The sequence below is a fragment of the Aulonocara sp. 'chitande type north' Nkhata Bay genome, linkage group LG10 (genome assembly GCF_057382095.1).
Source record: "Aulonocara sp. 'chitande type north' Nkhata Bay isolate Kocher_YH1m ecotype deep benthic linkage group LG10, A_spYH_male_GT1.1, whole genome shotgun sequence".
Taxonomy (NCBI): Eukaryota; Metazoa; Chordata; class Actinopteri; order Cichliformes; family Cichlidae; genus Aulonocara; species Aulonocara sp. 'chitande type north' Nkhata Bay.
The window spans coordinates 29,050,909-29,074,171 of NC_141353.1; the positions used below are offsets into that span (position 1 = coordinate 29,050,909).

At 40.2% G+C, this 23,263-nt stretch overlaps 1 protein-coding gene across 6 annotated transcripts in view; it reads left to right on the forward strand.

Moving 5' to 3' along the window:
• The window catches only part of cadm1a (cell adhesion molecule 1a), a 479,728-nt gene extending 457,503 nt beyond the window's left edge, over window positions 1–22,225 (forward strand). For all 6 annotated transcript variants that reach the window (XM_086309422.1, XM_086309421.1, XM_086309424.1 and 3 more), the window contains 2 exons: window positions 9,467–9,595; window positions 18,391–22,225. In XM_086309422.1, the coding sequence (XP_086165548.1) occupies window positions 9,467–9,595; window positions 18,391–18,509 (248 nt within the window). In that variant the 3' untranslated portion in view covers window positions 18,510–22,225. The remainder of the gene's footprint in view (window positions 1–9,466; window positions 9,596–18,390) is intronic.
• The last annotated feature ends 1,038 nt before the right edge of the window (window positions 22,226–23,263 follow it).

A 23,263-nucleotide genomic window follows, 5' to 3' on the forward strand; every position in this document is an offset into this window, starting at 1 on the left:
AGATAACGCCCCAGTATAACTACTAATTACACCTTTCAGTCAAAAGAAATTAAAGAAAATAAATTGCACTATCGTTTGCTTTGTCTTTGTCTTTTATTTAAAAACTGTAAAACGATGTTCGGACTTGATTTCTGGAAACTGCACGACGCAGTTACACGACAGTTGAGCAGCATCAGATGCAGCTGAGTGTAGAAATAATATGTTTTTGACTTCCAAAGGACAAATTTGAAAGCTTTGTAACCTGCCTGTGCACTTGTGTGATTCGTCTGGAAGTTGTTTGTGTTTTTAGGTCCTGATGGCAGCAGTACCAGAAACCCTGTCATGGTTGGGTAGTTTAGTTTCGATTACTGGCAAATTCCAATTTCAGCTTTTTGTCCACAACACAGCCCCTTTGATGACAGGTGTCACAACCACTACTATGTGAGTGTACCATTCTGCCACTGTTTAGAAGCGAAGGCAGGAAAGTTGCCTGTTGCCTGAAGTTATATCAGCATGTGAGATCAGAGACAAAAAGGCACAAAAGTAGAATACCTGGTTACATGCTGGTTGGACAACATTTGCCATGTTGTAGTATGTGTATTTTTTTCTGAATTCTTTGCATAGGTACTTGTTCAACGTCTGCACTGTGACTAGTGAAGCAAATACTATCTCAGTGCAGTGTTCTGTCATCCGATGGCTATAGTGCACACTTTGTCAAAGATACCTGAGCAGGAATGTGCAAATCTGTGATAAAATGATGGCTCTTGAGAAGTGTCGCAGCTTGTATCCTGATAGAATGGAACAGACAGTGACACATCTCACAGTGCCAGTTTCAAGATAGTGCAGGGCAACCTGCTTGCAAGTAGGAAAAGTCGGTGTTTGCACTGAATTTCTTTTGCTTGCACCGACCAATTGCAAGTAGTTACAATGACAAACTACCACCAGTCACCTGGTGGGAGGCAACTTGTCTCCAAACAGTCTCAGTGCAACTCAGAAAGACTGCAATCACTCTCAGCGAGATTACTGAATGTTTGCAGATAATCACCATTTATAAATAAAGGCATGTTTCCAACACATTGCAATCGATCTGAGACAGTTTGCAGCAATGAGCACAACTCTTCTGTGCAAAAGAGGACTTGGCCCAACTGGCTGTGTTCAGGTTATGTCCCTATATAGGATGCTGAACATGTGTGTCAGCAGCTACTTCACTATTTATGGAAAAATTTTGGAATTTTTTGTGTCAGTTCTTGGAGGTTCTTGCTGGAATCTGAATGTATGCCTTTATTTGTCAGTTGCAGTTGCCCACAACCGAGATGGCAGACCTTGCCGACCGTACATACAAAACAAAAACATCACATTGGGGAGACAGGTCAGGCTAGGTAGCAAGGGAAAAAACCATCAAAATGTGTAACACAAAAGGATAATTCAGGAATGCACAGATATCAACACACCCTCACACAATAAAACACAGACAAGCAACATGGGAGAATATGCCAGTGTGTACAGCTGGATCTGGGACCGCTGCAATCTTCGATTGCGCCTCCAGCTGATCCGCTGTCCACATCGGATGGGAGGTAAGCATGGGAGGAGGCGTTGGATTCAGGGGAGGGAGGGTCATAGTGAGGGTGTATCAGTATCAGTGTACATGTTTCATGCGTGTGTGTGTGTGTGTGTGTGTGTGTGTGTGTGTGTGTGTGTGTGTGTGTGTGTGTGTGTGTGTGTGTGTGTGTATCCCAGTTAAGTGTCACCACGCCCAATTAAGCGAAGGTCAACAGTCTCCAGTGGACCCAGGTGGCCTTGAAGGAGGGACAAAGAATTCTGTCAACAATCCTGTTATCATGGAGAATTTTTGTTCTTCCAGTCAGCTTCGACCTTGGCAGGCCTTCAGCTGGCGCCAGTGGGATAGCCACATAAGTGAAGATGGCGAATGTTTGGGTTTAGTGCGAACAACTGCATCAGATTTTTACAGTTGGTCTAATGTCCATCACTGGTCACCAATTCTCTCAATTCCCATTCTTCTTCTCCAAGATCTTATCCATAGTGCATTCAAAACACAGCCTGAGTACTCGCAGCCCTGCCAATCGTCTATCATGGCGGCCAGCCTTATGGGATTTTGAACAGCTGTAGCCGCTTCTTTTCTTCGATAAGCCAGGTCCGAGCCATCTCCAGTCAGCCAGAACTCTGTGTGCCATCTTTTTGGCACCTGTCTTTTATTTTGGTAGAAATAAGGAAAACAGTTCTATTTGGGCTAGAAAAGGGCTACTAGAAAGAAATAGGCACTTTTCTTTTGAATGAGGTTATACCCAGCCAGTGTGCAATGCCCTCGAGATGTCTTCACCATGGTGGAGTTATCTTTTTTGTGGTACTGGCCCAACTTTTATAGACTTTGCTTCTATTCTCAAGTGTTCATCACTACAGTGTTCCCTCAGATCCCTTTGCCAGTAAAATAGTGAGAGTGATGGTGCTATTCAAGAAATTTGAATAGCAGAAAAGATCTTTGTCTGAAATGTGCTGCCTACACCAGTAGGCATCAGAACATTTCTTCTGTCCATTATGTCGGTGTGGAATAGGTAATGTCCCTGGGAGTGCCATCAGGCTTTTCAGTTGGTAGTGGAATAAATCAAATATAAAGGTTATATTGTAGGTGTGTTCGATCCATTATTTTTGGATTCCTGCCCATACAAAGGAATAAAAGTCAGGATATCTCAGGCTCTGCTGTGTCGATTTTGACCATTGTATTTTTATTTCTGTGTCTTTCAAACTTGCCGACAAGCCTTCTAACTTTGTTGAAGTACTCTTTGAACATCACAATATATGCGGTTTAGCTCCTCCAGCAGTCTTTTAGGTTTTTTTTTCATTTACTATAGCATACATCAAAAGTAATGAGGACTTTTGAATCACAAACATGCTGCAGAGTCAGCCGAGGTCATTAAAGCCAAAGAAGTCTCCGAATCGTTGCTAAAATCAAACGTCAGAAAAACTTCATGACAGTCTTAATAATCATTTCAATTTCAACTTTACACGACCCCGTAGCTACTTTCTTTTTCTACTCTGTATTTCTAATGGTGCTGCTGTCTTTTTAAAATGACACCCCTTTTTTTGACATTTCGAAAAAGACTCAATAAATCTTAGGCCAAGTCACTCTGTATGTAAGCAGTGTGGTTTGCTACCCGAGAGGCAAAGGATTTAACTGACATTTTTAAATAGGTTCAATGAATGGGTTCATTGGGACTTTAATTACATTCACTCTTTAACCGAGAGTGTTGTTGGCAATGGAAGTGGATCTTGACAAGCCAATGTGCTCTTATGACACCCCACCCACATAGTACTGCTGTTATTCTGATTGCCCCTCTATCTACAAGCAGTATGGGCACACCAGTGAAATCACTAATGCTTAATTAGCAGATTAGAAGATCCAATTAGGAGATCTCCTCTGTCTCAAATCAAGCCTCTGTCAACACGCCCTATGAAATGAGATAGTTCACATCTCCAAATAAGGTGGATGTTTCTAAAATGACCACGCTTGATTGACAGTTGCATTCTCGGCTTAGCCCTTCAGACACCTTGTTTGATAAACCATCCTCGATGAACCATTCATAATTATATTCTGAAGTGACAGCACAGTACATAACCTCTAAACATAAAGTAGTACTCCAGCTTTTTCCCCATGATGTTTGGTGGCTCTGCTGGCTGTTCCGTTCTGAGATGAATGTTTCTTTTTCAGAATGTGCTGCAGCAACCAAGTAAAGCTACATTAAACCCTTTAATAACCCATTTGGCCTCATCAACACACTAAACAGCTTCACCAGTGATTTAAAAGATTCTGCAGGTTTTATTAGTGGTGCTGCTGCAGTATAGGAGCTAAACTGAAGGACAGCAGCTGAGTTCGCTTCTGACTCCCTAACCTTTTCTCTCAATGTATTTTTATTGTAGAATTATCTAATAAGAGCTTTTTTCCTGGTATCAAAACCATAGAAAGGAACAACCATCTCTGTGTTAATGGCTATCCTGTGTGGGAAATTTGAACACTGTTTTCAGTTGTAACCCCAGCAATATATATCTAATGGATCAGAGGCATTAGAAGAGAGAGACATGACACTCAAAGATTGTTTAATCGATAAGTAAACAAGAATTTTATAAAGGCAAACACTGCAATTGTTTCATCTGCACAGACAAAGAGCCAGCTGTGTTGGTGACAGCCATATGTCTCTGTTTTATGGCTGTTTGTTAAGATATGAGTAGGTGTACTTTATATTTCTTTGTTCTGCATATTTCTTTACTGACAAGTGGCCAGTTCGTTACAAGGCTAAGGCAGAAAGAGAAACTGAACTGGATAAGCAGAAGATGATGGATGGATGGATGGATGGATGGATGGATGGGTGGATGGATGGATGCTGCTGAAGCTGTAGCATTGTTTAAGCGGCACATATGTAGTAGAAGTATAAGTTGCAGGGAAATACAGGATTTAAACCTTATCTTGAGCACTGGCCCTCGAGGCATTACTATGACTGGATTTTTGATGAACTTTGGTTGACTTGAGAGCTGGCTCTTTAATATGATTTTATAAATGGCTGGGGTTGCTTTGGGATATTATTGTTTGTGGAAGTGCTTACTGTAACTATGCTTTTGTTTCTATCTTGTTTTGTAATTAATACAAAGTGCTGCAGCTACAGGGAATAGACTGTCACAATTCCCATTTTGATGTGGCTCTCAGATGCTATTTATTCATGACAGAAGTGACTTTTATGGAAAGGCAAAACTTGAAATTGTTTTGAATTTGCACTCCTTTGATTGCTAAAACAATGATCCGTGCAATTTAAAGTTTGACTTCCAATGTGAGATAATAACGCAAATGTACTGTATTTTACTGGGTGACAGTAATTGCTCATAAGTGATACTCACTGGTATGACATGCAAATTGCTTTGTATGGTATGACTGGGACTGAGTGCTTGCAGAAATTGACAGCACTTTAACACAGTTTTGGCTTGCAAACAGGCCTCATTAAAAGCAGAACATTTTTCTGCTTTTTTGGTTTGATTAAGACAGAAATTGTTGGCTTTGTCATTCTACCAAGAACTTAATGCTGCTGCGACTGTTATGATTCACGGATGAGTGGACTCAAATGCAGGACACTGGAGACTGAATAATTCAACAAAAAGCAAGTTTAATAGCTGATGAAAACATTCCTCAGGGTTGAGTAAAAGGAAAGGTATAAATCCAGAAGTCCAGGCATGCACAAAGAAGCAAAGGGAACAAGAAGAATCCACGTGACAAAACATGCTATCCAACACAGGGGAAGACAAGACTGTATAGCCAATCACAGGGGTAATTGGGGTTGGGGAAGCAGTTAAACAGAAAAGAAAATAATGAGGACAGGGCTGAAGATAGCCAAATAGGGAAAAACTAGAAGGTAAAACGAACCAAAACCCATTGTGCTGTGTCATAGCACAACCGAAATTACTGCAGATGTGTGCAATGAGCTTGCACTGTCATTGCTCTTGAAATGGTTGCTTTAAAGACAGACACCAGATCTTTGAGAACTCACAGTTTTTTGCCTTTTTGGCAACTTTAATGTATCAAGATGGCGATAAAACAGCAATTGGGTGGAGTTAGTCTGCTATCAGTTTGCAGCTGAATGGGATAAAGATGGCACACGATCTCTTTGTGATGATGCCGTGATTAACTTCTATTTGGAGATTAAGTATCGGAATTTCAGGAGCGGGACCACGCCTCCAAACACGCTCCTTTTGGTTCTCATCTATATAGGTTCCCTCAGTCCTACAAGTGGTCATTCCCGTTTATGTGCCCCACCCTCCCTTGCCTTTTCAATTCTTTATCTTCTTCAATTATCTTCTTCGCGGCCCGGTAGCCACTGCCAATCCCCTTCGAGGCCTTCCCCAAACTGCAGCTCAATTCATGTCCAAGCCATTCACCTTTACCTACTAAAAAGCTGTCAAACATAAAATCAGGACGTGGGCCAGGCTAGTGAAAGACACAGTCATTCACATGACACAGAATTAAACGTTACATTAACATAAATTTCTCAACAAAGTGGCACAATTACTGCAGGGTTGAAACTTAACTGCAAAATGGCATAGATGCTTGGAGACCTTGCTTTGATATAGCAATACTACCAGAATACAACTGTTTGGCAACTAGTTTTGTAAAGTCTCCTACTGCAAAAAAATCGCAGACAAGTTGCTCTTGTCGGCACAGACTGATTTATTCGGTACGGCCTGGGTTTAAATGAGATACTGCAAGACACACATATTAACAGAATGCCTGCGCTAATAAATTAAAGGCAGTGCTGTTTTATAAGCCCAAATCTTCCTTCTAGTGCCAGACCACAGTTTACACATATCCCTCCTACAAGGAAAAAGACTTCATCTTATGCATGTAAATCCATAAGGCAGGGCTTATTATTCTAAATAGCAACATAATATTATGCAAAGACTTGTGGAGACTTTGATGTTCTCTGCCTTCCTTTCATCTTAAATTAATTTAAAGGAGGAAAGTTTGATATAGACAATCAGGACTGATCCTCTGCAACCGTCCGATCCACCTCCACCACCCTGACCACGCCGCACACACGTAATCTCCCCTCCCCGAAAGCCAAAGTCCACATTAACATCGTAATAGGAAAGTGTGTTAAAGCAAAGCTCTTGCAGCCTGACAAGAGCGAATTGGATGTCAGAAGGATTCCTGCTCAGTTTAATTGAATCTGCCCAGCACTAAAAAAGAAAATCTGAAGTCAAAATAACCTATTAGATCTATCAGGTAATGTTTTGTTGAGTTTGACAGGTAGCGCTGCGCTGCCCTCCCCACTCCCGACTCCATTCCTTCAGGTTGGGTAATGCAGGTGTGTAGGGATGGTATCCATGATGTTTCTCTCTCTGTTTCTGTTATTCGTTAATCAATTGCAGCCTGGCTCTTTCTGTTTTCTGGAGCTCACTCAGCAAATCCCCCGTGTAGAACTAGGCTGGAGAAGCATGTGGAGGGGTTTTTAGTGAGTTACTTCAGCTAATGGATGGTGGGGCTGAAGGTCTGCTCCATGTGTGAACTGAATGCTAAGGACGTTGTTCAGTTTCCAGGCTTCTGCAAATATTTTCAGTAAAAAAAGAAAGAAAGAAAGAAAAGAAAGCATTAGTGTGGAAATGAAGGTTGGTGTAATGGTAAGCTAAAAGCACGTAAATGTACCTGTACATGTATATTATGTTGAATATTTTCAGTAAAAAAAGAAAGAAAGAAAGAAAGAAAGAAAGAAAAGAAAGCATTAGTGTGGAAATGAAGGTTGGTGTAATGGTATCAAAATAAGCTAAAAGCACGTAAATGTACCTGTACATGTATATTATGTTGAATACAAATGTGCTTCATGAATACACAATGAAGCCCAGGTCACATCTCAGTGCAGCATTCAGCCATGTGAATCTTCTCTCCAGCAGCCGTTCACCTTCCTGGGGCATAATGTGGGGAAAGAAATGTCCTCATGCTTTGTCCCATGAAGGACCAATCACGTCGGCAAATGGATATTAACTTAGGGTTGTCATGGATCCCTACACATGATCAATAGCTTTCACACAGCATTGCAACCAAGGACTTTAGGGGACTGTTGCCCAGTCACAGATGTTTTTTGTGTTGTTTTTTAACCCAACTCCTGCTCTGAAACTTGATTAACTATCCCCACTGTGTTAATAATTTGTGAAAGTTTGTTTTGTTTAGGCACGGTTGCATACAAAACAACATTTTAAAGACTTATTTTTCTAATCATGAAACCTCACAACGATACACAAGCCGTGGCGAGCAGATTCTTAATGAAAGGTACAATACTGAATAATTTCTCGTTTGGTATGACTATGGTTATTCTTAATCAATTCTTGATTGCAATCCAAACAGTTATTGTTGTGGCAATTTCGTACAGTGGTTATTAAAATGTCAGCAAGAGACAAAGGAGCCAGACTGAACTCAGGAAAAGAAAAAAGTCCTTCTTTGTCTTGTGGGAGAGCAACTATGGAGCAATCAAAACAACACAAATTGCACAGCGTAACGCGTGATGTGTGTCACTATATTAACCCTTTGGTTATAACCAAGTCCAACCCTAGGCAATCAATTGTTCTTGCAAGTCTCTGTAATTAGAACAAAAAAGTTCTAAAAACTATTTATTAACTCATTTTTAGCTATTTGTTATTTAAAATATAGGGTTATCACATATCGTGACCATGACTTCAGAGGTCTTACTATACATGCAGCGAAATTCTACTTAAGATAAAGAGCTCAGCATGCTAATGAAAAACAAACGACATAAAAGAGGCATTAAGATCACTAGTTAAAAACTGAAACTGCTGATGAGGTTTGGACACATAGTTTGAGTACAGTGAGGAAAAATTGTGGTATAATTGTGACTTTGGTGTTGTTAACATAGGATCGAAGCGTGGTATGTTGTATGTGTCACAAGCTAAACATGCATCCTGGCCCTGAACAGCTCACCTGTAAGAATCACATTTTACCATTTCTTATCCTGTCAATATCTAAACATATAGCTTACTGAGCCATATGTGTGTGTGATCGCTGAACGAATCAGTGTAGTAAGTTGATTTGGTCAAAAACTGAATTGGCTTCTTTGATTTTCCCTGCATTGAAGGGATTACACCCTTTTTGAGTACAGTTGTAAAGTTGAATAAATGTCAGTAAGTGTACACTAAGTATTAATATATATATATGTTAACCTGTGATTTTACAAAATGAACGATCTCTCCTTATTTGCAGCACCATTGTTGCTTTTCAGTAACAACTTTTTAATATTCTTCATAACTCTGTCTGTACTGTTCCTTCTTACTGAAGCTGGTCGGTCTTGATCGGTCCATTTAGAAGAAATGTCGAACGCGTCAAACGCCCCCCTTTATGTGAGCGCGTGCAGAGCCTGAAGCAGAAAGCCTGCTTTAACAAAGGAAGTTGATAACCACCCTTGTGATACCCATTATGTCTGACTGAGCTAACACAAAGAAACACTTGTGTCAAACTTGCTTCTTAGTACACCCTCTGGACCTCCATATGATTACGAAAGGACCTGTGTCAACATGTTTTTCCATCAAAAAACACATACGTTAAATTTCTGCACAAGACTGCTGACATCTGTGTCTGCATGTGTTTATTTCTTCCACTGAGCTCGTTCAGGAAGAGTAAAGCAGTATTAAATTCATTTCTTTTGAAACACAAGAGCGACAGTCATGACAGTCAACCAGGCAGCTCTGGATTTACTGGAGTGTATGGGTTAAGTCCAAATCTTCGGTTTTGTTAAAGCAGTGCATCTTAGGCATTGCTGCTCCAAAGTTCCTCTATCTAAATGCCTTGTATTAAATATAATCTTCATTTCTATCACTTTAACTCTCAGACTGTGTGGTAGGGATTTGGTGGCTGATTGCTATTCTCTCAATGTCAGGAGAAGTTTTAGTAGCACTGTTACTGATTTTGTTTTTTCTTCCCATTCAGATTCACGAGCCGGAGAAGGAGCACCCAGAACAGTGGACCATGCAGTTATCGGAGGAGTGGTGGCTGTGGTCGTGTTCGCTATGCTCTGTCTACTCATTGTCTTGGGACGCTACTTTGCAAGACACAAAGGTAGTAGATATAGGAAATGTCTAAAAACAAAGTTGCTAAATGTTTGAATGTTGATACAGTTGGGTCAACTGCTCATTAGCACAAATATCAAATCAGCCAATCAAATGGCTCAATACATTTATGCATTTAGGCATGGTCAAGATGACCCGTTGAAGCACAAACTGGACAGCAGAGCAATGTGCCAAACAGACTGGTCTGGTCTTCTAGTATTTTAGAAACTTCTTTATTGAGATGCCACACAACCATATCTAGGTTTACAGAGAATAGTCCAAAGGTGAGAAAAGAACCAGTGAGCATCAGTGCTCTGGGGGGGAATCTCATGTTGATGCGAGGCTGATAGGAAGGCAACAGTCAGTAAACTAACCTCAACTAATGCAGAAGAGCATCTCTGAATACAGATGGGCTAAAGTTGCACACCGGGACCACACCGGGCACAACTTCTGTCAGCTAAGAACAGCAAACTGAGGCTACAATTAACCTGGGCTCAAAAAACATGGACAATTGAAGATTCGAAAAATGCTATATGGTCCGATGAGTCTCTATTTCTGTTGCAACATTTGGATAAGAGATAACATATGCAGTAAATGACATGAAATTATGGATCTATCCTGCCTTGTATCAACAGTTCAGGCTTGACACACACTACCAGCGTGACTCGCCATCCCTTTATGACTATGGTGTGCCCGTGTTCTGATGGCTACTTCCGGCCATGCCACAAAGTTCAAATCATCTCAAACTGCTTTTCTTGAATGTGACAATGCATTCCCTGTACTCAAACGGCCTTAGTTTAATAGAGCACATTTGAAGGCTGGTTGTGCCTCTGGAGGTAGAGTGGGTCATCTAATGACCAGATGCCAAAGTGTCCTTGGGCAACCCTGAGTTGCTCCCGATGCGTTTATCTGGGTGTAAATTTGTGTGAATGTCAGATAGAAACCAGTGCTTGTTTGAACCTGTATCAATTGGTGAATAAGAACTGTATAAAACACTTTGAGTCCTCAAGTAGAGAGCGAAGCTGCTGTGTACGAACAAGTCTTGTTACTTTTTACCATTTACCTTTGGGATATGTTGGAACAGGAGAGTCACATAATAGATGCTCAGCTGTCAAATCTGAAGCAGCTGTATGATGCTATCATGTCAACATGGAGCAAAATCTCTGAGGAATGTTTCCGGCACCTTGTTGAATCAATGCCACGAAGAAGGCAGTTCTGACGGCAAAAGGGGGGGTCTAATCCACTATTAGCAAGGCATACCCAAAAGCTCCATATGATACATTTAAATTTTGTGTATCATTTTTAAGAAGTACCTGTTATTTCACAGCAGCTTTCCTTTTAAGCATTATCTGTCCCAGCAGGCAGTTTGTCAAGTGTAGCCTCTTTACTTTGTTTCTGCAAAAACGACTTATTACATCAATGGATGGTTGCTATCAAAATGATGGAAAGACAGCTATTAAGGCTATGGGTTACTGATGATGAGTAAAATTACATTTTTCATGCAGTCCTGCCGCATAGTATAACAAATCTTGTATGCCGTCCTCACAACAGAGAAATAATTAGAATCTATAACACATTTCACACTTTGATGTTTCTTATGCGGGGGGAAATGAATTGGGTACATTAACCACTTTAGAGAGGAAGTACAGTAAATGAGGCAAATTAAAAGTATAGAGGAAATGTGCTCTTATTTCAGTGGTGCTGAACTCTGAGTGGCTCCTCACATTTGTGTCTAGAAGCAACATGCAAGCTGCTTGCTGGTAGATCTTAGCGGTGCAGTGAAACTTTGAGGCAGTGAGGTTTGCAGTAGCTCCAGTGATTCGTACGACTGTTTCCCAGATCAACACACAAAAACAGCCTCTGTCTAGCTGACTCCGACTGACGTGACTTATTGACACCGAAGACCAGGCACACAGCCATGTGAAGCAGTCCCACTGTTGTGTTACCGAGTGCAGCAGTGCAGATTTTAAAGGATAACTCTAGTTTATTACAACTTGGTTGCTATTCTGTATATAATGTTTTCAGCCACTTTCGTCAGTAATAAAAGAATTGAAATCCATAATCCAATACTGAGATCTAGAGGTGCAGAAACATTGCTTAAAAAAAGAAGAAGAAAAAAGCGTTAGAGGGAGAAAGAAACAGGTGCAGTCAGACAATCAGAGAAGTCAGAAACAACCCCCCCAGGTTGGTCAAACTTATTTAGAGGAGAAAGCAACTTTGAAATTACTGTCCAAACATCCATTACACCTCACAGACCATCTTCCTCAACTTTGACCCACTGTGGAATTGGGACCTTTGTAAGGAAAAATAGGGGAAAACGGGTTCACTTCGGGCCTATTTTGTGCCCACTTCTCATAAAATGATTTGGACAGTCTTGCTAAACTTTTGGCATTTTACACCCTGCCAAATCATCCAGCTGTTCATGAGTCCTAACACATCTGTCTCTGCTGGTTCCAGATCTCAGCAGTTACTTTGGCTCATGCAGAGATATTGAAACTGACTGGCAAAACTATGAAATATAAGCTGTAATAAACTGGACGTATCCTTTAGTGTTCACTTTGGAATTATTGTCACAATGCTGCTTTCCTCTTAGGCGACTCGCAACATGTTTTCAATATAAAACAGCAATAAGATGCAAGTACAAATAAAAATTCAGGCCACTTTGACTAATTGTGTATATTATGAGAGGTAAACTGTTTACAAGGTAGAGTGCCTGGAGGCCAAGTATAAATATTCATGACGGAACAATAATAATAATCACGAGGAGGGAGGTTTTTGTTTGTTGTTTTTGGGGGGGGGTTGGTGTCATTTGGTGGCTACACCTATGCAGATGTGAGGCTGCAGCAGCCACTCAGAAAATATTTGAATTAGAACAGAAATATTGTCTCAGGCAACTTTTAACTACCTCTTTAAAAACTTTCCAATAATTACTCAACATCACACTTACCTGAAGGGACCCACAGCCCTGAGAGTAAGTGAAGCAGCAGATTTGTATTAACTGAAGATAAGGTTGGAGGACCACAAAAGTCTGATATTACTGTTCAAACTTCTGCCAAATTGAGACACATTAATAATTTTATGAAGTTATGATGTGGAATACAAATATATATATTCCACATCATAACTTCATAACTATATATATACTAGGGCTGCCACAAACAATTATTTTGATAGTCGACTAGTCACCGATTATTTTTGCGATTAGTCGACTAATCGGATCATGCATCCACTGGACGTAAAACGTACAGCTTATTGCACCAGCATGCATCTGCTCTTATATAACTATCATTAGCTTACAGCTTTAAGGTAAATGGTAAATGGACTGGTTCTTATATAGCGCTTTTCTACTCTGTCTGAGCACTCAAGGCGCTTTATACAACTAATTCATTCACCCAGTCACACAAGCACTTCTAAGCTCTTAAGTGCTGAGTATCTAACATTCATACACATTCACAGTCCGATGGATGCATCGGAGAGCAACATGGGGTTAGTATCTTGCCCAAGGATATTTGGCATGCAGACTGGAGCAGCCTGGGATCGAACCACCGACCTTCTGGTTAGTGGCTGCCAGAGCTACAGCCAGTGTGTGCTGTTTTAGTTAGTATGTGCTAACTAAAAATAAAGACAAGATGATAGTTTATTAGATTTTAATGAAATTTGCAGATTGTTTCAGTGAAGTTTAATAAATTCAGCCGTCTGCTCCTTGCTATCTAAAATATAACAGGACACCGGAGTATATTCTCGAGCATCTGATAGTCAGTTGTCTGCTTGACATTTATTCAGCTGTGTGAAAACTATAACTTTAATCTCAGCCAAACCGATTTACTCAGGAACAAATAAAATACTGAAAAAAGCCAAACAATAACATTTTTAAGTTATCTAAGTGACTTCTATATCATGTTTAACCTGATAGCGAAAGATGGCAGTGGGTTTGAAAATGATTTGCCGGGAGTCCGGTGTTCTCACCGGCTCTAGTGAGCCTTGAACCCGGCTAGCTATCGAGCTGGTGGGTAACAGACGTCTCCGAAAACGTCAGAGCGCTTTGGAAAATATGTGATGTCTCGATAAACCAAGCAGATATTTGAGGTTTACACAGCTACATTCTCACCTGAAAATATGTTAAACGTTTATTTTGTGACCCAGAAAGAATAATAAGAGTAATATTAAAACTAGCTGCCGCCATTGTTGGAAACTGAGCAGGGCCGCGCTATGAATTCTGGAATAGGTTGGGCCACAAAGTATACACCCGACCCATCCTTCAAATCTGGGGAAATGAAGGGCGCACTTGTCGGAGTCTTCAAATTTGGACAGTCTTCGTCGTGTCGCTGTAACGTAATCGGCCTACAAATGCAGGCACAGCCTGAATTTGGACACAGCTACAATACCGGACACTGCTGCTTCTTCTTCTTCTTCGGGGTTTAACGGCAGCTGGCATCCTTGTACATGCAGTGCTGCCATCTTCTGTTTCAGTCTGTTATTACACTCTTAAATCCTACTACTTATTCCTGCGTCTTTTGTGATCTTACAAAGCTTCAAACGATGCGTCGACTATTAAATTAGTCGTCGACGATTTTAATAGTCGACATAATCACGAGTAGTCGATTAATCGTGGCAGCCCTAATATATACACATATATATATTCAATTTATTTTCTTGCTTTATACATGCTTTATAGTATATACAGCATAAAAGAAAAAGTTTTCACATGGGTGCAGTGTAAAAAACACTAGGTGGCTCCACTCACACCCAGTGTGAAGGGAAGTGAGAGGGTTAGCCTTTGGCGCTTTGAGTGTTCACTTCTGTGACTGAAGCCCAGATTAAAGTTGGAGTAAAATATTGGGATCTCTCGTGTTGTCCTTACATACCTCTACAGTATATCCTTACTGCTTCCATAGAAATGAAGAGGGTAAGTAGCAGCCAGCTGCTGCTAATCAAATGCACTTGATTAATTGATCATCTGCAAGTGGAGGCACCTCTATAAAAGCAGACGTTTTCGGCGGTTTTCTGGTCTGGAAATATAAAGGTGTAAATTCCAAGGAGAAAAAAAAGGCAATGATCTTAGAAAAGCAATTTTTGCTTTGTATCAGTCTGGGAAAGGTAATAAGTCCATTTCCGAATAATAGAGTCTGGCATTCTACAGCTAGAAAGATTATTCACAAAAAAACATCCAAGACAGCTGCCAGTCTGCCAGCAGTGGACGTCTGAAATTCACTTCAAGGTCAGACTGTGCAATACTCAAAGAAACTGAAAAAACCCCAAGAGCTACATCTCAGACTCTACAGACCTCAGTTATCATGTTAAATGTCAAAGATCATGACAATACAATTAGAAAAAGACGGAACAAGTACAGTTTGTTTGGCAGCACAGCTTAGATTTGAAAAGTTGCTTCTGAAAAACACTTCTGTAACAATGTCCTTTGGGCAGATGAGAGTGGAGATGTTTGACCATATTGCATTGAGTCGACCATGAACTCCTCTGTAGACCAAAGTAGTCTAGAGTCAAATGTGAGACCATCTGTTTGACAACTGAAGCTTGGCCAAAATTGGGTCATGCAGCAGGACAGTCAGAAAATCTACAACAACATGTTTGAAAAAGTCAGAGTGTTGCAAAGAGACCTTAAGAGAGCTGTGCATGAAGGAATGTATGCAAGCCTCAATGGTCTGAAGCATGATGACTGCCATCTAAAATTTCCTCAGAAGTCAATGTCAAATTCAAATTTATTTGTCACGTACACAGTCATACACAGTACGATATGCAGTGAAATGCTTATGTGCAATGTGCCATACGATTGCATTAGCAATAATTTTAATAACGCTCTATATTAACAGTTACACACTATATAGAACAACTTTATAGAATTAAATTTGTTTGTAGATGTTGGCAACTATCAGCGAATAGTTATCAGCTATTTTGAAACAAAAAAACAACACTTTTTATCCATAATAGCAAATGGACTGTACAACAGAAAATGCAAATGCTACTTATGGTCTGCTCACACCAATGATAAGAAAAATAAACTGGGCCAATGTGGCATGTTTGTTACTACAGAGATACACATGTTAATGTGATCTCTGGTCTCCCACTCAGAGATACAGGTCTCCGAGTGTCCAGCATTCAGACGGCTACCTGAGGACACTCAGATATGTAGAGCCAAATACAGCAACAAATCCAGCTGCGTTTGTAGTTCTGCAAACTTTGACCCCCACAGAGTCAAATCAGCTGTATTTCGATGTCCTCTGTGTCCAGCCAGTTAATGCACGGCAAATCCAGCTGCTCATTAACGCTTTCTGGTTTGATCAGAAAAGAAAACATTGGTCCATACACCTGAAAGTCCCAAAAACACATAGTGAATTCTGTCCTGAGTCCACGGATGTATCCGTGTATTTCCGCGGTGCTGATGCTGCGCTGAGCGGACAGATCTTGAAGCAGATGGTCAGATGATTTCTATACATTTTACATCAAATAAAAACTTTGGTTGTAAGATTCAGATAATTATTTAATAAAAGCTAGACATTTTAATGAGAATAAGAAAGAAAAGTATTTCTTTGTGCCCCCCTCTCCCTATTAATGCCCTACCTGGCCCCCTGGCAAAACTTTGCTAGACCCGCCCCTGCACAGTTACCAGCTGTCAGCTACTTATAAAATGATCCTGGTGTTATTTGTCTCTCAGAAACAGTTCATAACTTCCCTTCAACTCATTCATGTCACCTAAAAGGTAAACCTGTTTCTCCATCACCTGTTCAGCTCTGATGATTCAGTAAGGACATCTCCTGGTTTCATCTGCATGTTTCCCTCTCACCACATAACCAAACTGATATCATGACCAGCAGCTTTTACTGCTGTGGCTCCAGCAAACATCAGCTGATACTAGAAATTAATATTACATCAATTCTAACAACAGCTGATCAAGCTTAAACGTGCTGCTGTTGTTTACCGTGACATCAGCTGGTTTTTTCTTTCTGGCGCAAAGTGGGGGATAAACAAACAAGAGAGAAAAGCCGATCAGCTGATCATTGATCAGTTTCACGCTTGAAGTAGCAACAGGAGAGGGAGGGGGAGAGGATGAGAGGAGAAGAGACAGCTGCAGCATAAAGACAGAATAACTCCAGCTTTGTGTCTTTTTCCATTCTAGCTGAAGTCCGGGACAAACTGTGTTCTTTTTCAGCTCAACACGAAACGCATAATATTTTCTCTGAATACGGAACGATTACACTTTTTATGGGACGGCAACTCTACTAACTAACCTTATGAATAAAGTTCACTATCACTAACATCATATCACCCGCCTAGCTGTATAGAAACTCCGTCATGCTAGCTAGCACGCAGTACGAGTTATTGTAACTGACTGTAAAAAGTCAGCACAACGAAAATAAACTCCACCTAAACTTGGCTTATATCTGACCCAGATAGACTGCAGGTCGCCTCGGGTCTCTCCTCCTCCTGCCTCCCCTTTCTCTCATCCACCTGCCTCTGTGGAAGCTCCGCCACAGCCACCACCAAACAACTAAGTTATTTTTACACACCGGCCAGCATCTGGCCAATCCACCACCTTTCAATGTTTACAAAAAAACTAAACAAAACATCGGCCCATAAAAATGAAAAATCAACATCGGCCGGTATGCTCGATGGCCAGTCCAGCTATGGTAAATGGCCTGTATTTATATAGCGCTTTACTAGTCCCTAAGGGCCCCAAAGCGCTTTACATATCCAGTCATCCACCCATTCACACACACATTCACACACTGGTGATGGCAAGCTACATTGTAGCCACAGCTGCCCTGGGGCGCACTGACAGAGGCGAGGCTGCCGGACACTGGCGCCACCGGGCCCTCTGACCACCACCAGTAGGCAACGGGTGAAGTGTCTTGCCCAAGGACACAACGACCGAGACTGTCCGAGCCGGGGCTCGAACCGGCAACCTTCCGATTACAAGCTACAGTTGTGCCATCAGTTAACCCCTGGCACGTGTGCCCAGGGTTGCTGATCCCTGGTCTAAAGCAACGTAAAGAAGAGTGGATCCAAAATTCCTTCCTGGCAATGTGAGAGGTGACAAAGTCATACAGAAATCAGTTACATCACGGTATTGTTGCTAACAGGTTGTTTTTGAAACTACTGAATCATGAGGTATACTTAGTTTTTCACACACTACTTCTGGATTTTGCCTCAATCTTTGTTAAATAAATGATGATGTTGTTCATCTGAGGTCAAGGTTACATTTGAATTAATTTAACACATGCTAAGGACTAGATGATATTTTGTTTACTGTGTTCTGATTCGTAAAACCTTAGAACAGACAGGGTAAACGTTCTTTTTCAGGTCTGCATAATATTCTAGCCAGCCTTTTTTGCAGCACTCCAGCACCTTGTTTCTCTCTTTTCAGGCAGCATTTGTGCTTTTAATGTGGCACTACTGTCCCTCATTCTTCCTAAAATATTGTCATCATCGCCTCTACTTTGATAGGCTGTGAATAACTCTTGTAAATTAGGTTTGAAGTGGCTGGCTAGTCCCTTTTTGTGTGAACTTGACAAGGTTAATTTGAAGGTGTGAGCAACACTCTTCCTGACACTCAAGATCATTTTGAAACCCTGATTTTCATGTGCCAATCATAAAGGAAAGTGAGGGGAAACGCTGTGTAATCTGAATATCGCCGCTTGCTGGTGTTCGGTATATGTAAATGGCCACACAGTGAAGGATTTGCATAATTGGGTGCTGTGAGATGGAGAGCCACATTTTAATCTTTTGTATCATCTGAGCAGCAGGCTATTATCCAGTTCGTGACACTGTCCTCCATCCTGTCCTCCTCAGGTACCTACTTCACACATGAAGCCAAAGGAGCAGACGACGCAGCGGATGCAGATACAGCCATCATCAATGCCGAGGGTGGCCACACCAATTCTGATGAAAAGAAGGAGTACTACATCTAATCAGAACAGGACCCCTCACCTCCAATGTCCTGCTTGGGACACTGAAGGGTTTTTTGGGACGGGGAGAGGGGGAAAAGGTGGGGGTTGACAGAGGGGTTGGAATCGGTTCGGTGGAGGGGTAGAAGAGACACGGGATTTTAAAGAAAGGCCTGGTTTTAAGCCGTCGTCTAGTCTAGTCTGCAGATGTAGATGGAATGTTGTGTGTGTTTAAAAAAAGAAAAAATCAAAAAAGGATAAAAAATGTTAGGGTCTGGGGTTTTCAGTATACAGGGATGGGTGGGAGGGTGTGCCAGAAATCACTGTAGAGAGCTTCACCATTCAACACCTCCCTAACTGCTGGTACAAATTTTATTTAGTTCAACCATTTGCAGAAAATTCTGTGCCTTGTTCGAAATCTTTTGGTTCTACCCATATTTTGCATTTGTGTTGATCATCGTTTGCATAACCTCGTTGCTCCCCTTTTCCCGTTTCATCTTCCCACCTCGTAATTATCAGTGTGCTGTTGGCTTTTGTATGAGGGTAAAATTACACAGCCACTTTATTAATGTCTCTTAATGTGTCTGCACAAACGGATCCTCTCCTGCATAACAAAAACTCTTTCCAGTATACTGTGATTTGTCTCAAGCCATTACTTTCTTCTCTTTCTCCCTGAAGTTTTGACAGCTCTAAAAATGCATGGAACGCTTTACATATCATTGTACAAAGGACATAAAAGAGAAACAGGTTTGTAGTACTGGACCACACACACGACACCACAGAAAGAAACGCGACTAAAACAGAGGCACAGAGGCTAATGTAAAAGGATGTTCCCATTTCAACAGGCCGGTTCAGTTTGAAAATTCATATTTAAAAACCTCGGTTTTGTTTTTGCAGAGCAGATATACTTCTGTATTACTGTCTTTTAAGGCATTACATTCCTTAGTGAAAAGAAGCAGTGCATTATTTTTTCCTCACTGCATTGCCATTTCATTATTTTTGATTTCTTCCTCTGCTCTGTGTTATTTTTCTTCTATTTGCTGAATGGAAGGCCTGTCTTCCCACCGGCTTTTATTGAGTTGTAATGTTGGTTTTCAATTGATTTCCATCTGCTCTCACCCTAGAATATTTTTTATTATAAATGAGAAAGTAAGAAAATGTAAATTGTCCTAAAATTGTTTTGACACATCCTCAGTCAAGATGCCTCTGTAATAAAAGACTGTTGGAAAAAAATATTTGGTGTTAATATTTGCCAATCAGCAGCTGACATTGCTGGTGTAGTGTACGCCATACAACAAGTTTTCCAAGTAGAGAACCAGCCTTAATATAACTCCAAACTGAAGCCCATTCAAAGTTAAGTTACATCTAATCGGTACATAGCTACACGATACATAGCAGTCAAGGTCCTCCCATTAGCAGGTTCACGTTATCTCATTGACACACAGTCCAATGTAAATCAAGCCAATGGCATCACAACTGTATTGTACACTAATCCTTACTAAGAAATATTTTTTACAACTTACTAGAATTACAATGGAGTACCTTTGTGGAATTTACTGTATCACGTTCATTGTCAGTTTTGTCAAACTGTAAAATATGGAAGTGTTATGGAAAGTACATGTCTTCGAAGTAGAGTGTTCTGAGAGACAAACCATTCACAGCCATTCACCACCATACACTATATGGACAAAAGTATCTTTGAGTGCAGGTGTTTTGGGTCGCCACAGCTGTAGAAAATCAAGCACCGAGCCGTGCGGTCTACTTTTACGAACATTTGTGACGGGATGGGTTCTTCTAAGGAGCTCACTGAATTCTAACGTGGTACTGTAACAATGTGCCACCAGTGCAACAAGTCAGTTTGTGAAATTTCTTCCCTTCTAGGTATTCCACATCTAATCTAAGTGAAACCACAGGACCTTAGCCATACAGTTATAGAGCTCCAGCCCTCCTCTGGCATTAACATCAGCACAAATCTGTGTGCCAGGAGCTTCATGGCATTAAGAAGCTCCTTTAGGTGTAATGGATAGGTGACCAAGTACTTTTGTCCATGTAATGTACGTAATTTTGCTCAAATTCATTCATTTTTGAACACCAAAATATTAATTTTGCATGTATGCTCATGCTAGAACCCGTTGTTTTTGCTTCTCTATCATGGTTTATGTACAACCTGCCAAAAGCCAATGAGAATCTGTTTCGCTATGTCAGTTTGGGAGCACTGAGGACACCAGAAGTAATTAATTGTTCATACGATGACATATTACACACGTTGTGGTCCTTGGTGTTAATCCATGGTTTGCATTATTGCTCTGGCTTTTCAACATGGCAATGTGGGTTTACCAGTGACATTGTTTCTCATTATTATGTGTTCGCACAGCAAGCAACACGCTTAATGAATCCTTTCTCCATGTGACAGCTGTGGGTGGATAAAGCTGGAGGTTTCAGATGCCGTGTACAATTTCAAGAGTTTGAAACACTGAAAGCATATTTATTTCGTGGCTTTTTTCTGTTGTGATATTACATCACACTTCAAAGATTTGTCAAAGTTAGCATGTGCCCAACATCAGCAGCAGCAGTTTTATTTTTTTAAAGTGAAGTTGGTCTAATGTTGAAAAACTAGTGTCAAGAGGACAAACTAAATCATATTAGTCAAGGAAAAGGTGGCAGTTTGATTTCTAGTGTTTATTTACCATCCACATACTGTTAATTTCAGCTCAAAATCTGAATTACTAATGTTTGCTTGTTTATTGATGTACATTATTTGTTGTTGTTTATTAAATGGGACACCTGTGGAATTGGAACAGTTAAGCTTTGCATTAAATCCATTTTCAAGAAATTTGAAAAGTAATGGCAGTGCATCGTAAGCGTAAGATGATGCTTGATTTCTGAATTACGCTTCTAAATAAAATGAATGCAATCTGTTTAAAAATCTCAAATCTTAAACCTGCTTTACCTTTCCCTTGTTTTGTAATGACATGGAAATGTGTTTCAAAATGACTTTGAAACACTTTGGTCAGACTTTGCCCCCCTTTGCAAGTTGCTAACTGTTAAAATTACTTTCTAATTTGAATAGGAAAAAATGTTTTTTAAGCTTCATAAAATGGATTCTTTGAGAGAAACCAATAAGATGTTGGAATAAATAAATCAAGACACTGAAAACCACTTTTCCATTTCATCACTGTTTGGCGCATTTATGGATTCTTTGGCACTTAATGGTGTTGCTTGCCATGTGTACACTCACTATGATTTAACACTGTGTTGCTATGTTAAAGCATTTGATTGGATTTTGTTAACGCGCAGCTCGTATTGCGACACATTACCAATGTGATAGCTTTAATATTTCATGGTCATGCATGAAGACAACATTCAGCCTTTCCATGTTGAGATTTGGGGTGGCTCTTAGACATAGCTCTTGTGAAATCCACAGCGCAAATTACACTTTCTTGACCATCTGTGCATTTAAAAACGTTTAAGTTTTGGGGCGGGGTGATTTTAGAGCACAGCAAGTGGAACGGGGGGAGCTGTGGATACGTTATTTTTAGTTTTGGATGTGGTAGTTGTAGATAGGATTTACAGGAGAGACGATGTGGACAAAAATCAAAGATGTTGTGTCCAACTCTCTCCATCTGTTTCTTGTTAAAACTTGAGTTCATTTTCATTAGTTCTGGACTCACAAAGTAATTTTATCACAAAGTTAACACTGTATGCTGACGACACTGTTTTGTGTTTGTTAAATGGACGGGTGGGGGTGGGGTGGGGAACTGATTAGGTAAATGTTTCACGGTCTGGTGTCTGATTTAACTATTGATTGACTTGTTATTGTTGCTTTATGAATCACAGAGCAGATGTCACTTTCATCTGTAAGACTGATATTGTGTGATTTGTATTTTCCAGTGAGCACTATTTCGCTTCAGTGACATGTGGCAGCTTTGATTTAGATCAGACTTCAAAATATGTACTTGCCAATAAAGGAATAGAACTGAATATTGTCTTCTCCCTAAGGCTGATACGTTAATATTTTATTTGTGAATATTAAACTTTTTGCAGATTGGAATGCCAGGAGTGTTTTACGTTATAAAAAAATTTTTTTGTTCTCCCAAATTTCCAACATAAGAAAGTGAAAAAAATATATTTAAGTACGCTTAATTATTCCGAATCTTAGGTGCATAACAGAACGATAAGGTTATTGTACATATCATTTTATTTTCCATTATTCCCAGTGAAGTTTTAAAAAACGTTGACTATGGTCTTATCTTACAGTGCAACTGAAGTCGTTTTCTTCCCATTAAATTCTTTTGCTAGTGTCCTGTCTCAGGTTCATGCCTTGCTGACTGATGTGACTGCATCTCAGGTAGAATGCAAAATTTAGGCCCCACCTATCAATGACATGAAAGCAAGTACAATACATCATTAAATACAATTAAGTACAAAACAGAAGTTTAGGTCCCAAAGCAAAAAGGGTGAGATAATTTTGCTTCTATGTTGTACATGTTTTATGTATTTTTCTTAATATTTGGTGCACTGTAAAAGATGTGTTAAGTATTGCTTTGTGTTAACATAGGTACTAAAGAGTACAATGTTTATTGGAATGAAGCAGGATCAGAAACTTGTTGTGGCTGTACTTCTGTCAATTTCAACGCACCACCACCTTTTGATTCCCAAAAAGTTTTCTTTCACCATTCTTTTCAGATTGATTATTTTTGTCTCTCTGCTGTACTTGGGAAATGTTAATGTGTATTAATGGAGAAGAGGAGTTCCACATTCCCATACACATTTTGTAT